The following is a 16096-nucleotide window of genomic DNA, read 5'->3' as shown; positions in this document are numbered from 1 at the left end:
TTGTTTTGTCCTGTCGTATCTATCATATGTTGTTGCCTTATTAAAAAAAATGCTATTAAGTAAAATATAAACACATTCTTGAATGTTATTAATGAATGGATTTTATAATAATACAAATAGCACGGAACGGTATCGGCCAATACTGAACCCTAGGTATCGGAATCTGTATTTGAGGTGAAAAACGTGGATCAGAGGATCCCTAATTATTATAAAGGATAATACAAAAACAACCTCTAAAGGATGAAGCAATACACAATATGAATTGGACTGCACTGGAGAAAGTCCATAGAATGGCAGTTAAGTAGGATGTGTCCCTTTGATCAGCTCCTCTCCATTAAGGATTACGTCATGCTCCTGCACAATAGCCAGAGAAAAAGGGAAGACAGAGAAAGAAGTGGCGGAGATGATCAAAAGGGAGAAAATGGACACAATAAGTGAGTTAGAAAAAAAAAAAGAAGGTCCAAGCATAGAGCACAGAAAGGTGTGTGAAGCATGCTGGGAGTGCAAGGCCTCTGTGTTGAGTGTGGGAATTAAACAGAGAAGCAGAAACATCTGTAAAGTTCTCTCACACTCAGCTGTGATTACTCCCCAGGTCATTAACATGAACAGAGAGCCCCTGTCATTTTTTCCCCCGCTTAAACTCTCCCTACAGTCAATAAAATAAGAATTAAACTGTCCTTTCTGAGCCAACCCACCTCAGTGCATTGCTAATGGTCCGGAGAGATTACAAACCACGAAATGGCTGCACTCTGAGCAGGGCACAGCATTGTTTTGGTTTGTTGAAGAAAAAAAAAGGGATTTCCTGTTTGTGGTGAACCATTTTTTAAGATTCATCACGACCCGTTTGACAACTTTGACAAGAAATTCTGTCCTTGTCATGCAGGCTTTTATGTGTTAGACAATCTAATATGAGACCTTTATATCTTCTCTCATAGCGTCTTTCAGACAGGCTCTGAATTCTGCATTCAGAATTAATTTCCTTTAGCTACGTCTCACGTGAATACTAGTGTTTCCATTGGAAGTAACAAGCAGAAACTAAAAACAGAACCTGATATTCTCACAACACAAAGAACATGAATTTTAAACTAGTGAAGGCATCCAAAACAGCTCAAAAACATTGTAAAAATCACTTTTTTCCCCCCCTCAAGTAATCCATGAAAGTCAAACTAGTATTAGATGCCAATAAGACTCCGCAATGCAAATTAATTTGATCAAGATTATAAATATTATAGCCAAAGAAGACAGAGTTTACAGTAATGCAAACAGAAACAGATCCTAGTCTATACAAACCTGAAAATTTTCCTTTTAAATTGCTAATCTGGATATCCAGTACCTGAGCAGGTGTTCGGGTTTAGAGATATAAGAGAAACTTTTATTGTATAGAATATTTTTCCCCCAACACATCTCCTTTTGTGTTTTACAACAATGTCGAAGAGTTCAGAATAACATAAGGGTGAGCATACAACAAATTTATTTTTGCATACCTCTTGTGAAAATGAAACTAGCTTACTTGAACAAATAAGTACTGCTCAAAAGAATTTAAAAGGGATACTCCATTCCAAAATGATAATTTTGTCATTAATCACTTACCCGCATGTCGTTCCAAACCCGTAAAAGCTTTGTTCGTCTTCGGAACACAATTTAAGATATTTTGGATGAAAACCGGGTTCACAACACTGCAGTGATGCCGCTGACGTACGACGCTGCTGACGTGTTTTCTTTGTTGTTGGGCGCACCAGAAAACACGTCAGCAGCGTTGTACGTCAACAGTCACAGCAGTCGCGTTCACAACAGACCCGGAAGAGAAGACAATACTAAATAAAGTCGTAATTTTTGTTATTTTTGGAGCAAAATGTATTTTCGATGCTTCAATAAATTCTAACGGACCCTCTGATGTCACATGGACTACTTTGAATATGTTTTTATTACCTTTCTGGACGTGGACAGTATACCGTACATACATTCTCAATGGAGGGACAGAAAGCTCTTGGACTAAATCTAAAATATCTTAAACTGTGTTCCGAAGACGAACAGAGGTCTTGCGGGTTTGGAACGACATGAGGGTGAGTCATTAATGACATAATTTAAATTTTTGGGTGAACTAACACTTTAAGTGAAAGAGGTCATGAAAGTACACTCTTTAAGTATACACTTAAGCGGCCTTTCATATCATTAACATTATTACATTGACATTATCTTATCTGCAAGTAATACATATAATTTAATTATAATTTAAGTGCACATTCAATGCAATTAGGCATACATTTCCCATAGGAAACAACACACTCAAAATAAATTACTTAAATTCATCATGATCCAAATAATATAAATATTTAGCCACACTATAGCTACTCTCCACCCTCTCCATTACCACAAAAGAGAGTTTTAACATGTCAAAGTCATGTAACAATCAGAACTCCCTTCCAGGGCCCCAGACTGCTCTCACAACATAAGCCAAACACACTCTCGGAGGGCCTACACCGACCATCTCCTCTCCACATACTCCCAACAATGCTCGGCAATTACTCACTCAAGCGCTAACAACTAGTTAGCAAAGGATAATGCAATTTCACGGTCTGAATAGTGACAAACAGCAGACACTGTGTCCGAAGTCTAATGCAGTAAACATACATTGTCCTATATTGAAGAGACAAACCTAAGTAATTATGGAGGTTCTCTCTAAAAAAGAAAAAAAAACAATTCAAGTGATGCCTGTTGAATGAGTCACTGAATGATGGACGAAAGCCAGACTGTTTACGCTAAAACACAGTATCCACCATTTCTGAGATACAAAGTCACTTGTTAATCTTGTATAACATTGCTTAAAAGTATCATCTGATTTGAGATGCATGAACGCAATCTGAGATTCCTTCTAAAAAGAAAAAAAAAAGGCAGCAAATGATGAAATGTTTGACATACAGCAGCTCCAGCTGAACTTTGGCTTAGCAAGCAGTTCTAGAAACTGTAGTGTTAGCAACAAAGACTGAACCGTGAACTTTGTGTTACCCATAGTGCATGGCCATTTTCAGTTCATGTCACAACTGATTAAATGACTGGAAGGAGATTCCTGTGCCTGTTCTGCTTATTTCCAAAACAGGCGAAGGTCCTTATAAAAGAAGCCACAAGCAAACCCTTTCCCATCCAGTAACTTGCCACAATTCATAAATAAATTGAGGCCCTTTAAGTAGAAAGGTTTGGCAGCAATGAGCATAAAACAGAATTCAATGAGTCTTCTTCACTATTCGAGTTTCCAAAGGTCTATAGATTGCTTACTGGCCACTGAAGTGCACTATGGGGGGGAAGGGGACTGATTTTGAGCTCCCTGTGTGTGTCCGTGAGGCTCACAACAGAATACTAATGGCTTTAGGCTGAGACACATGAGAGAAAAGATGTGCAAAGAGACATTTAAACTTCCCTCAGCACCACCATCTAAAACTATTGGGAAGGAACGGCTCCAGCAACAGACAGAGCAGTTATGAATGAACCTATGAAGAGGCGTTGGAGTGTTTCCTCAGCTGTGTTCAATCAGAAGAGAGGACATCCCTATGCGAGAATGTGAAATGTGAGAGCATCAGTCTTCCATGAGGCAATCTGCCAAACTAAAAGTTGTGATAAGGCTATGCCTCTAGACCAGACAAATGTTTGAGTGTTTGCAGTGGCATAGATGCAAACTTCCTGGCTCAGATCAGAGAACTGCAGTAATGCCGCCGGGAGAGAAAAAACGGATAGCTAGCGCTCTAGGATAAGACTCCATGCATACAGATCCACTTACGCAGAGCTACTGAACTTGATCGAGAAGACGACAGATGATAGGAAAGACGACTGACATTTTAAAGATCTTCCAAGAATTATATCAAGTCCACTTTAAAAGTCACAGCACATTAGTGGCATAATTAACACAGAAGAGCAACTTTAGACATTAATGTGTGTTTAGTAATATTCCTGGCAGATGATTCATACCAAATACAAAGAAATGTGTTAAATTAGGAGGCAGAAAAACCCTGTAAGGGTTGTTCTGACTAGTCAATTAATTCTCCCACTAATGTTTTTTGGTACTAGTCGTGACGACCCTGGGCTTGTTTCACATGTGAAAGCAGCTTGCATTTATTTGGCATGCATACAGATTTAATAGTTTACATTATTCACACTGCCCACCTCAGCAGCTGCATAGGGTAAGGGTGAGTAGTTAGGAAATAGTAATCTACATTGCAAAAGATTGTGTTGATAAATTGGTCTATAGTTTATAAGAGAAAAAAGAAAAGGATGGTGGATTAATTCACTCTTTGTAGGGAGTTTGATTGACAGGCGATCCGACCAATCATAATGCCGAATCTGCCATTTTGTCTGACAAACAAACCAGACAGGAAAGTAGATTAAACGTCAGTGGACATGACCTTGAAAATGGTGTGTATTGGAGTCTTTCTGTGGTTGAAATAAGATACCTTCTGATGTTCATTCACGTTTATTTTGTGCTATAATAATTAGTAAAGAGGACGAAATGATCGGTTAACAGGCAAGAGACAAAGTTTTAAAAGCAGAGACTTTGTTTCATGCTAAAAGTAAGCTGCTCTGTCTTGTCTGTCTGCATGTTGTCACTTTCCTCTTTGCTTCACGATGTATTTTTCACTGTGTGAGAACAATTGGTGTGGCGTGAGAGCACCATGGCTTGTTGAATGTCGTGGCGGGGTTTTGCGTAGGGTCAGTTAACACTGGGATGTAGATATGCTGCTCCTCCGTAGATTAGATTTCACAAAATTCATGACTAATAATTCCCTTCTGGTACACTAACCATTTAATACTTTACAGCTGTTGCTTGAAGAAATAAACATACTGGCAAATACACTGCCTTTCATAAAAATTTGCCATTCTCACACTAAAACAAGCTATCCATCCAATTCATACAAATACGAGGACTCTGGGAATTTATATGAATGCATCTCTAAAGGGAAGAATGACTGTCTTCCAGAAATAAAATTCCAATGCCATTTTCTTTTCTTTTCCATTTAAGGCTTTATAATTTTGACTGAAAATGGTTTAAAGGCTGAAATGTAATGGTATCATTTTTTAAGACTTTTTAAAACTTGAATTATAGGAGCTATAAAGTTGTTTAAATCATCTTTTTTATAGTCATTTTATGGTTTAGCATATTACCACAGACACTGGAATTGTTTCAAAACCACACTGACATCTAAACATGTAATTCTATTCCAATATCAAAATAATTTCAACTACTGAGCCAAAAAACTCTTCTTGAAGTAATTATTTTACTGTATTAAAGATGCACTCTGTGTTTTTTTTAGCTCGCATTATCATTGCTGTTCTTTGTGTGCTCTAAATACTGATACCACAGTGGTGTTAGACGCTGCACTGCCATCTATTGATGTGGATCAGCACATTTTAAATTACAATTTAAATTGTAATTTACACTGATACTACTGAGTTTTACAGAGTGGTTTACACAATTATTTTCCTTACCTGTCCAAAAAGAAAAGAAAGAACTTGGACATCACTACTTAGGGATCTTCTACCAACAAATGCTTTACACTTGACCTCTTTTTGTTGCAGCCGAAGATCATTCATATCAATTGTGATATTGGAGTATAAATGGAGCCTGTTAAGATTAGGTTAATGAGCTCTAATGTGCACGGAGTGAGCAAATGAGGGGGGTGCCATAGACATGACAGAAATTCATTTTGAGGACCGCACCTCATTTCAGCACAGCCAAAACCGACAACAGAAGCAGCATTTCTGACAGTTACATGGCTCAGCCTGCCAGACACTGTCAATCACAAAAGCTGTCGCTACTAAAATCTGAAGCACATCCTGATTACAAGCCTGCTCCAGCGGTGGCCCGGGAAACCATTTCAAAAGACGTCTTTGAGATGAGGACCAGCAACAGAAGTGCAGAGGAATGTCCTCTTACAGCAGAGGGTGAACTTAGGGCACAGCCACATGCATTCTTTAGGAGTGAACCCCGCACTTCCAACAGCTCCTCTGTCCCAGCAGTCTCATTACTTTCCACTTCGCCTTGCTAAAACCCCCTCGTCTGTCCTCCCCTTTAGCTTTAAAATATAGTACCCACCATTGCGCCTCAATTTGTGGTGGCAGCGGAGACACATTTATGATCAGACAAGCTCCTATTACTCACTAAACTGAGGCCAAGAAACAAAAGGCAACTGTAAACATCTCATTTAGATGCAAGCTTTCAAAAGGTCAGCAAATGTTTTATTTAAAAAAAAATATATGATATACAGGCTCATAAAACTGTCTGGATTTAAAAGCTTATGTTCAAAATGCCTGTAACAGTAATGGCATAAAAATAAATACTTAATTTCATAACCCACCCTGATTTCCATTATTTAGTTAAACTGGAATGTTTACCTGCACATGGCTTGCTAATATCTATCTGGACCTTAAAATACAATCATTAAAAAAAAAACAAGTACAAACCTCAGCTTCAGGTACTTTAATGGTACGGTTAATGGCTTTGTCACAGAATAAATGAATCCAGAGCTTCTGTTAATGGCTAATGACAAACTCTGATGACAGCACCCTTGATCAGACGCACCTCAGACTTGGTCGTTCTGGTGTCTGACATAGAGATGACCGGGGCTGTAGAGCTATGCACATCACAGCAATCTAGCCTTTGATGTGCAAACCACACATCTGGAGCTGGAACCAATCCAGATAAAATGGAGCTTATCAAACCACAGCAGCGTTCCAGTTTTCTCGAAACTAATGAAGGAAGCACTGACAGCTTAATCAAATAACTCAGCAGGAACTGATAAAATGTTGGACGGCTGTATGCTGTGTTCAATTTATAAGCTGTTCATAAAGAACTTGCTAGTTTTTTCATCCAGCAGGATATGGCTATTGATTCAGCCCAAGTTTACGCATGACCCATAGGAAAAGATCCTGGGTCTTCTGCACTTATTGAATTAAAGACAGGAGTGCAGAAAGACATAAGCAGGCCAACATGGAATCAACACACATACAATTCAGCATATATGCACAGAACTGGAAAGACCTTAATATCACAATGTAGTGCACATCCCCCACTGATTGCATGAATCTTAATTACAACAGTTTTTAAATTGCGCTTAACGCAAAGTGTGAGAGTAGTTCACGTGTACATGTCAGCTCACGTCAAATTAATTAGTTTGTTGGTGGGCATAACTTATGTGTTTATGCATACATCAATCAACACACAGCATGCATAAAAATAAAGAAAAACTCAACTTATCCATTAGACTCAGACGTACCTCAAAATACAGAAAACATCTATCGCAAATTTAATATGAAGCGTTCAAAAAGAGTCAGTGATTCGAATCAGTCTGGCAAATCCTTATTTGAATGAACTCACTAAATCCAGCTACTGAACCAACATATGACTCACTTACTGATGTGCAAGTTCCATGTCAATGATTTATTAGTTTAATAGAGCCATAAAGCCGCTCCTGCTGCAGCATCAAGAAAGAAAAAATATATTTCCTGTTTATCTGTATAGCTCAAAGCCAAGTCTCCAGGTTTATCCTTATTTTCGTAGATTACTACAAGCCTTATGACAGGGAAAATAATAATAAAAAAAAAACATTTAACTACCTTTAGTTTTCCCACTCATATTTGACTGTAAAACATTTTCAGCAGGTCTTGAGATTGATCATATCTCTCTAGCAGGGTCCTAAAATCAAAAGCTCTGGGATCTCTTGGATTATTCAATATTTTGGCTAATCTGATTATGCTTTAGCATAACTGTACCATGTTTAAATGCATTCCGCAGATTTTTTCTCAAAACAAGCTAGCATGACACCAAGTCATTTATATTACCTTGTTAAAAAAAAATAATGTGGAAACGTCTGAACAGAACTTAAAAGTCTCTCAAAGAGAACTCTTGATGACAGGAGAGAGAAATTCGCCAACACTGAACTAATACTATATTCCCAAATGCTATTCAAAGACATGCAGTTTTAAAAAGGATGGAGTCAGACTGGGTAAACCAAACTTTGATCTCTCATCACACCCCCTCCAACACCCAATCAGAGGAAATGCTTCCAAAGCCAAACCTCTCATTACTCAACCTCAGAACACCCTCTTTATGTACACCGACCAGTCCCTGTCCTCTCTCCATCATAAGTTTTCTCATCTGATGGATGAGGCATTAGTTTGTAAGTGCTGACAGATATTAGCTCAGATCTGGTGAGTGGCAGGTTGTCAGATCAGGCCGTCCCAGAGCTACCCCCCCCACCCCACCCCACCCAACCCCGAGTGAGTCAAGGCTGCATACTGAGCGTCTCTCAGCTGGGCTGTGCCTGACACTACCAGCCTCCTAAAGCTCAAAGACCTGTACTGTACCACCACAATCATTATATCATCACTGATTCTGCCCGTATCTCAGCTTCCATCACAGAAAAAAAAAAAAAAAAAAAAGCAAGCGTGGCTGTGGAAGAATGTTGGATGTATTCCATGATACTAGGCCTGTCTGACCTGTCCGGTTCAGAAGGACTAGATCATAACAGCTCACCAGAAGAGTCTCTCAACACTTTATTCTGATGGTATCCTCCTAAACATTCCTTCTACCCACTACAGACTCAAAGATTCAGGCCTGGACAGTGTCGACTATAATTATGACAATTTAGAAAAGTTTGCTTTCAAAGTACCAAGTTTTAGAGGACCAGCATAACATGTAATGAGTCACATTGTGTACAAAGGCAGACGACTCAAGTCTCCAGCACAGCAGAGCCATACATCCAGAGTAATTAATCACAATCAGTGAACCACAAACTAGCACATTCACTCACTGCATTGTATCATTGATCTAAATCAAAATTACCAAACCAAGGATGTAAAAATGTTAATATTATAACACTTAAGAAGCTGGTGCTGCCAGTGGTTCTTACAAAAGTTTAGACACACTATAGAGTAGATATAGACTCCAGTTCAAGTGTTTGGGGTCAGTAAGATTATTTAGCTAATGTTGTTGAATGAAGCCTCTTTTGCTCAGAAAGGCTGCGTTTATTTGACCAAAACACATTAAAACAGTGACATTGTAAAATAATAGTAATGTCCTATTATTATAACAGTTGGAAACGGTAGTGCTGCTTCATGTTTTTGTGAAACATTTTTAAGATCCTTTGATAAATAGATAATTCTGCACAGCAATTATTTGAAATCAACTTTTTTTGTAACAATGTAAACGTCTTTACTGTGACTTTTACTGACCCCAAACATTTACACAGTAGTGTATATTAACAAAATAATGAATCTACATCCACTCTATTTGAGGAAAGCACTCACAAAAGGATACATTTTGATGGCCCCTGATTTAGTTCCAATGGCCATAAGCTGCAGTTTGGGATCATAGGCCAAAGCACTCGGCTGGTTTGGGAATCCATGTTCAACTGTCTGAGTAAAAGAAGAAAAGAGGAAATCACACATTCAGAATTTAAACTAACGTGTAATGTGCATCATATAGACTTTTGAAATCCATCTTTTTCTGCGGAGTTTAAAAAAGAAATCTGTTCATACTTCATTGACCTCTAATGAGCCCTGATGCTACAATTAACAATGCAGTAGATCTATTCAGTAGTGCAGTAGTCTTGTCAGGAAGGGGATTTCCTTGTTTTTACAAAAAAAAAAAAGCACAAAAATAAGCAATGCAGAACCAAAAATAGCAAGGAAGGAACTCTAGTAGATTTGACAGACAATGTCAAATTCATCTTCACAAGCCATCAAAAGCGATTTGCAGAAACTAAAAATGTCCCCTTAAATTAACACACAAATTTAAGCAAAACCAGGCTTGAAGTTGGCCGAATGATGCAGATCTCTTTTCACAGGTTGACAAAGTGTGACATGATAAATAACAGGACCTTCCTGTAACATTACACACAGTGTCATGACGCTTCATCAGCATGAAACCGCCGCTCTGTTTTTCCTAAACCATCTGTGGATAAATGTCATCAGCAGCATTTGAGAAATGAACAAAAGTGGGGACTTTAAAAGGCTACTCTAAAAGCATGCATATTATGAGATCTCTCATTTCCTCCTGTTTTCCTTTACACTGAGGAGGAGGGAAGAAATATTTGATTGTGCTGTAATGGTGCCAGAGTTTGGTCATCCGTAAAGAGCCTACAATCAAACACTTTCTATGTTTTTGGCAGGAGAGCAGTTTTCATGTTCATTATGATTTAAGAGCTCTACAAATCCTCACAATCACCCTGAAGCTGCCAGCACCACTGCAGCATACATTCAAGGCTCAATAACAAACAGAAATAAGCAAACATTATTGATTTTTCAACAAGATAAACCACTCACTGAGCTAAATAAATAGCGCTTTTAGTAAAAATACTAAAAATAAATAACCATAAATGATAAACTACATATGTGTGTGTGTCTGTGTGAATTTTATATATTATATATATATATATATATAAGTCAGTCGATTATCGGTGGTTTGTAACGGTTAAAGTTACAAACATGAAAAAACTTTGAGGTCACTCACAATAGACAGCACGCTCGATCTGATTTAATGAGCTCCATTGATGAAGATGAATATTACACGCAAACGCAACATATTTCTCATTCTCTTGAAGCCATAAAAGTCCAACTGTGCACTAACGAAAATAAAAGCTACTGTTTCAAACAACTTTCATGCGCTTATATTGTCATATCTGGCTATGATAGTTGCAAACCATTGCCATATTAGCAGTTGCATGTTAATACAGAGAAAGTAAATGAAATAGAACACGTTCACAGTAAGTCAAGTGCGAATACATTTGCTTGAATTAAATGTTCTTTCAGTCTTTTTCAATGCGACCCGAAACCGCATGCATGCTCGAGAGAGAGAGAGAGAGGAGACCCAACGCTATGTATCCCACATACCTTATTGAATGCAAACAGATCCTGTTTGATTTTCTCACGATGAGGGTCGTTTCCCTGCCGTCTGAACCTGAACTTCATCATCCTGAAGCCGAATCAGAGAAGTATCACAGCCCGCGCCGTCTCAGATTGATATAAATGCCGTTAGGCGTGAATCGGTGCAGAGAAACAATGTGATTCTTCATGCAAGCTCCAGTTTCTTTTGTATCCACTCCACAAGCCGTGCAAGTTTTTAGCTCCGTGTTTCTGCAGTTTGACCACAGGGCAAGTTTACAGGATTCACGTCTTGGGAGAGCCAATCAGAATGCAAGAATCTGTGACCAATTCGCCAAACCACGCCCACCGCCAGCGTGCGTGTGGAAAACACGGATCAGGATTCGGCTGGATTAGCTTTACTTACATTTACATTTACATTTATGCATTTAAAAGCGACTTACAGTGCATTTTTTCTAGTACTCACATGTTTTATTTGCCTGGCAGCAATTCGATTTCGTTTGCATGGAGAAAACAACAAATCAAATCATGTTATTTCAGTATTATTTGCATACAATTAAAGTTTTTATGACAATTTTTAATTAACTTTTATTTTTACATTTCCTTTTAAATTTAGTTTAATTTTTAATTATGTGTTTTGTCATGTATTATAATTATATTAAATATTTAAATTATTCTTATAGTTTTAGTTTTATTTCACTTTTAAAATGTATTTTATGTTGCTTTTATTTATTACCAGCTACTAATTTCAGTGCTTCAGCCTAAATGTATTCCAGGTGACCTTTACAATGTTTTAGTTTGTAATATTTATATGTTTTATTTTATTATTTAATGTATTTTATTCTATATTGATTTGTAATTTATTTAAGCTTTATTTCAATTAACAAATTTTTTTTTAATAGTTTTTGTTTTATTCAATAATAATAATGCTGCTTTTTAAAATATATTATTCAATGTATGATTCCTCAAATTTTGCGTCTACTGTAAATAAATAATACACATTTGGATGAAAACACAGGTCAGTTGTGATTTTCTTTATTATTTAGAATAAAGACTTCATATTAAACCTACATTCATTGTGCATATAGTTCATTTCCCATTCACATCCACATGACACATAAATGCAAACAATATAGAAATATTTAAAACATACAATAGTCTCAAATAGTGCAAATCAGTATTTAAGAGAGGAACTTTAAAACTAGTGGCTAAAAGGTGTTTCCCTCTCTCTCATACAAAAATAAAGTCTTGCTGATCACGTCTCCAGAACTAGAGGTAGTACTATGCTGTTTTCAATTATAGGCCCATATGTTCAACCTAACAGAATGCATGCAAATTATTGTGCATAACAAGCTAATCCTGGAACTTGGTTTTGAAATTGCAAACAGGCATATTGCACTATCAATAACGACAGCTGGCTTTCGACATGTAGGAGTTTAATAGTGTCTGACTGCAATTATTGCCATAAAAGTAATAATAAATATCATCTGTGAGAAGGGATGCTAGAGCAGAGTGATTTCGCTGGGCGGCAGAGTAAGTCTCTTCTCTCGTACTGACAGCAGGTTCTCCATATGCATGGCGATAACACGGCACAGCTCAAGACTCTGTAAATACAATATATAATATAGTATAATAAGCTCCGCCCACACAGGCCCAGTGAAAATTAACAACACACCTTAAAAGGGCATCAAAATGAGCAGATATTACACGATTAGATTATGTGATGATTTGCGATCATATATTCCAAAGTCCATACCTGGTCCAGCTGTAACTGTGTAATGCGTTGAGACATCAGGTCACCCAGCATTATCTCCACATATGGGTAACTGGAGCCAGCTGTGGGCCTCTGTGTACGGGTGGACTGGACCTCCTTCAGCGGAAACTTCACCATCGGCTCCTGAAGAACATTGAAAACAGCTGTGACGTCTATACGTGACTGTTATATAATATCATGGGAGGAAATGAAGATAAATTTGCAAATCTTTGGAAATATACAGTCAAATGGACACTTTAGCAGTTTCAAAGCAGATGACATATTTGAATCATTGCATACTTTTGTTTGCATAAATTAAACAACAAAAAAACTTCTAACAATGTCATTCAAGTCTGTATCTCACACAAACATAATAATAATAATAATAATGTAGATAATAATAAGAAATGTTTCTTAAGCAGCAAATCAGCATATTAAAATGGCATCTGAAGGATCATGTGACATTGAAGACTGGAGTAATGGCTGCATTTAACATTTTACAATATTGCTGTTCTTACTGTATTTGTTATCAAATAAAAGCAGCCTTGATGAGCATAAGAGACTCATTTACTCACCCTCCAGTAATTTTAAACATATGGCTTTCTAAATTTTGATTTTTAGGTTAGCTATTTTTTTAAAATATGCTGTAGTTTTAGAGATACAGCCTAAAAACACTGGCCAAAAAGTCCTGAGGTTAGGCTTTTAGTAAGCATTGGAAGGGGTTAAACTTACATGAGTATCTTTTCTTAGAAAGTTCAGACCATTTTGATTGACAGCCAGTATACACGGGGTGTCGACAGCACTATTACTGCTGCTCTGTATGTAGAAGAATGACGAGCCAAACATGGGAAAAGCACTCACGAGCCCTGAAACAGAGACACAAGCACAACAATCAGTGTTTGGAATAAAAGGCAGTGCGTCTTCACACTGGCTGTTCTCCCAGGTCAGCACCTCACCCAGAAACTGTGCTCTGGCCTGATGAGGAGTGAGGGCCTGCACCTGCTGCATGTGCTGGGTCACCATGTTTAACCATTGCTGGGGCCGCTGGAGACCGAAGAGCTGGGTGGGGATATACTCCTGAACCTCGTGGCTGACGGCAGAGAACAAGAGAATGTTAGTCTATAGAACAGGTAACTTACATTAGCTGAGGGACATCAGCCAGGTGCTGTTCTCCATCAGGGGCCAACTGAACAATTACAAGCACAACACTGTTTTTATAACTGTGAATTTGACCTATATACAATCATTGGCACAGTAATTAACATGTGGACAGATCTATTTAAAGTGACTCATTTCTCCCTCATACCTAGTAATGATCCCTGGGATTGTATTTTCCTGCAAGTTTCTGCTTGAAGAGCAGGCAATTAGCGATCTCATTAAGAGACCAGAATGATGGCAACCAAGCTTGATATATGTCTCAAACCACAGTTCAAAGATTTGGGGCTTTGAAAGAAGTCCCCAAGATATACCCACCAAGGCTGCATTTATTTGATCAAAAATACATTAATAATATAATATTGTAGAAAATGCAATTTACTCCTGTGATGGTAAAGCTGAATTATCAGCATCATTACTCCAGTCATTGAAAGTGTCAAATGATGCTTTAGAAATCATTCTAATATGCTGATTTGGTGCTTAAGAAACATTTCTCATTATTATCAATATTGAAAACAGATGTCCTGTTTAATATTAATATTTCTGAGGATACCACTTTTTTCTCTGATAAACAGAAAAATAAAAAGAACTGTATTTATTTTTAAACAAAAATCTTTTGTAACATTATAAATGTCTTTTATAGCTTGCTCTATTCTTTGTCTGTTCTATCTATTTTCTACATATTTATTATATAATTTAAAAAAAACGTGCTACGTGTACTACGTTAAGCTAACTAAGACTTGTATTAGCACTTGTATATCATTGCTCTTTTGTTGATTTTGATTGGATAAAAGCATCTGCTAAATGACTAAATGTAAATGTAATGTAAATGTCTTTACTTTCACTTTTGATCAATTTAATGCATCCTTAATGAATAATCTTACAGACCCAAACTTTTGAAGGGTTAATTATAATAAATGTGAATAAGGATTAAAATGTATAGTAATCTGTTCACACATATGAAGTGCAATGGTAATTTGGTTCAGTGGGGTAAATGTGACCCCCTTTAAGCTTTTCATTGATACATAAGTCAGTTCTTTCTCTGGTTGATAAATTCAGGATATGATGTCAGTCAGATTAATTGCATTACAAGGTGGGCAGGTAGATCGAGTCCTTGGCACGATGTTGAAGAGCTGCCAGTTTTGACACTTGCTGAAGCTGCTGCTCACTGGCTTTACCCTGTGGGACAACACTGAGCAGCCCTTTCAAGTAGTCAGGGGACACCTGTAAAATGTGAATGAAGATCAGATTAGTAGCCTGAACAGAGAAAACTTAGAACAAATCGAGAACAAATGCCTCAGATCTTTGTAACTTGCGCAATAAGCAGCACAGAACATGAAAGGAATGTCTGGGAAATTGAATCAGTCTGGCTGATTTACCTGATTGTAATGCATAGTGACTCCGAGCTCATTGTCAAACTTCAGTGGCTGCGTCCAGATCACTCTTCGAAACCACAGACTGTAGTTGCTATCAACATGTTCAGCTTCTGTAGCAACATCCAAGATGTACTCCCTTTTGTTTAGAGGGCAAACATTCTGACCTGGAGAAAAAGTGACCACACATGAGAAAACAGCTTTCAGTCTTTGTAACACTTTTATCATCTTAGAGGAAGAGTTCACCCAAAAATGAAAATTTGCTGAAAATGTACTCATGTAGATGAGTTTGTTTCTTTGTGAAAATGTACTCATGTAGATGAGTTTGTTTCTTTGTCAGAACAGATTTTGAGAAATGTAACATTACATCACTGGCTTACCAGTGGATCCTCCGCAGTGAATGGGTGCAGTGAGAATAAGAGTTGATAAAAACTTTTAATTTTACAAGACATTCATTGATGAAGTCACGTGAATTAATTGTGGATTATTGTGGCATTTTTATCAGCTGTTTGGACTCTAATTCTGACGGCACCCATTCACTACAGTGCATCCATTCATTGGTGAGCAAGTGATGTAATGCTAAAATTCTCCAAATCTGTTCCCATGATCTGTTCCCAAATTAATCTACTTCTTGGATGACCTGAGGGTTATTAAATTTTCATCTTTAGGTGAACTGTTTCTTAAGTTAAAATGACCCTTTCGTTTCCTAAGATAAGTGAACTACCATATCAGCTACGACAAACAATCCGATATTAGATTTTGATTATGTATTTTCCTTTTTGTCATCTCACCTCTGTTTGTGACCACAAATATAGCATATTCATCCAAGGCTTCAAGTTTATGTAGACCCATCTCATAGCACAGCTCTTCAATGGCATCCAAAGCCACCTCCAAAGTAACAAACATGAATTAGAATCACATTTTTCCTACTAAATGAATTACATGA

At 37.4% G+C, this 16096-nt stretch overlaps 2 protein-coding genes across 2 annotated transcripts in view; both read right to left on the bottom strand.

Moving 5' to 3' along the window:
- LOC109046926 (lethal(2) giant larvae protein homolog 1-like) overlaps positions 1–11136 on the bottom strand; it is a 38958-nt gene extending 27822 nt beyond the window's left edge. Inside the window, exons 1-2 of the mRNA XM_042720157.1 lie at positions 10879–11136; positions 9305–9402 (exon numbers count right to left, since the gene is read on the bottom strand). Of these exons, the coding sequence (XP_042576091.1) occupies positions 9305–9402; positions 10879–10959 (179 nt within the window). The 5' untranslated portion in view covers positions 10960–11136. The remainder of the gene's footprint in view (positions 1–9304; positions 9403–10878) is intronic.
- A 764-nt stretch (positions 11137–11900) lies between these two features.
- The window catches only part of LOC109046925 (unconventional myosin-XV-like), a 38043-nt gene continuing 33847 nt past the window's right edge, over positions 11901–16096 (bottom strand). The window contains exons 59-65 of the mRNA XM_042720154.1: positions 15942–16038; positions 15157–15317; positions 14868–15001; positions 13579–13712; positions 13355–13488; positions 12626–12766; positions 11901–12473 (exon numbers count right to left, since the gene is read on the bottom strand). Of these exons, the coding sequence (XP_042576088.1) occupies positions 12372–12473; positions 12626–12766; positions 13355–13488; positions 13579–13712; positions 14868–15001; positions 15157–15317; positions 15942–16038 (903 nt within the window). The 3' untranslated portion in view covers positions 11901–12371. The remainder of the gene's footprint in view (positions 12474–12625; positions 12767–13354; positions 13489–13578; positions 13713–14867; positions 15002–15156; positions 15318–15941; positions 16039–16096) is intronic.

Source organism: Cyprinus carpio, chromosome B3 (genome assembly GCF_018340385.1).
Source record: "Cyprinus carpio isolate SPL01 chromosome B3, ASM1834038v1, whole genome shotgun sequence".
NCBI lineage: Eukaryota > Metazoa > Chordata > Actinopteri > Cypriniformes > Cyprinidae > Cyprinus > Cyprinus carpio.
Note: the sequence above shows the minus strand (reverse complement) of the source record. Positions and strands in the feature narration are given on the sequence as shown.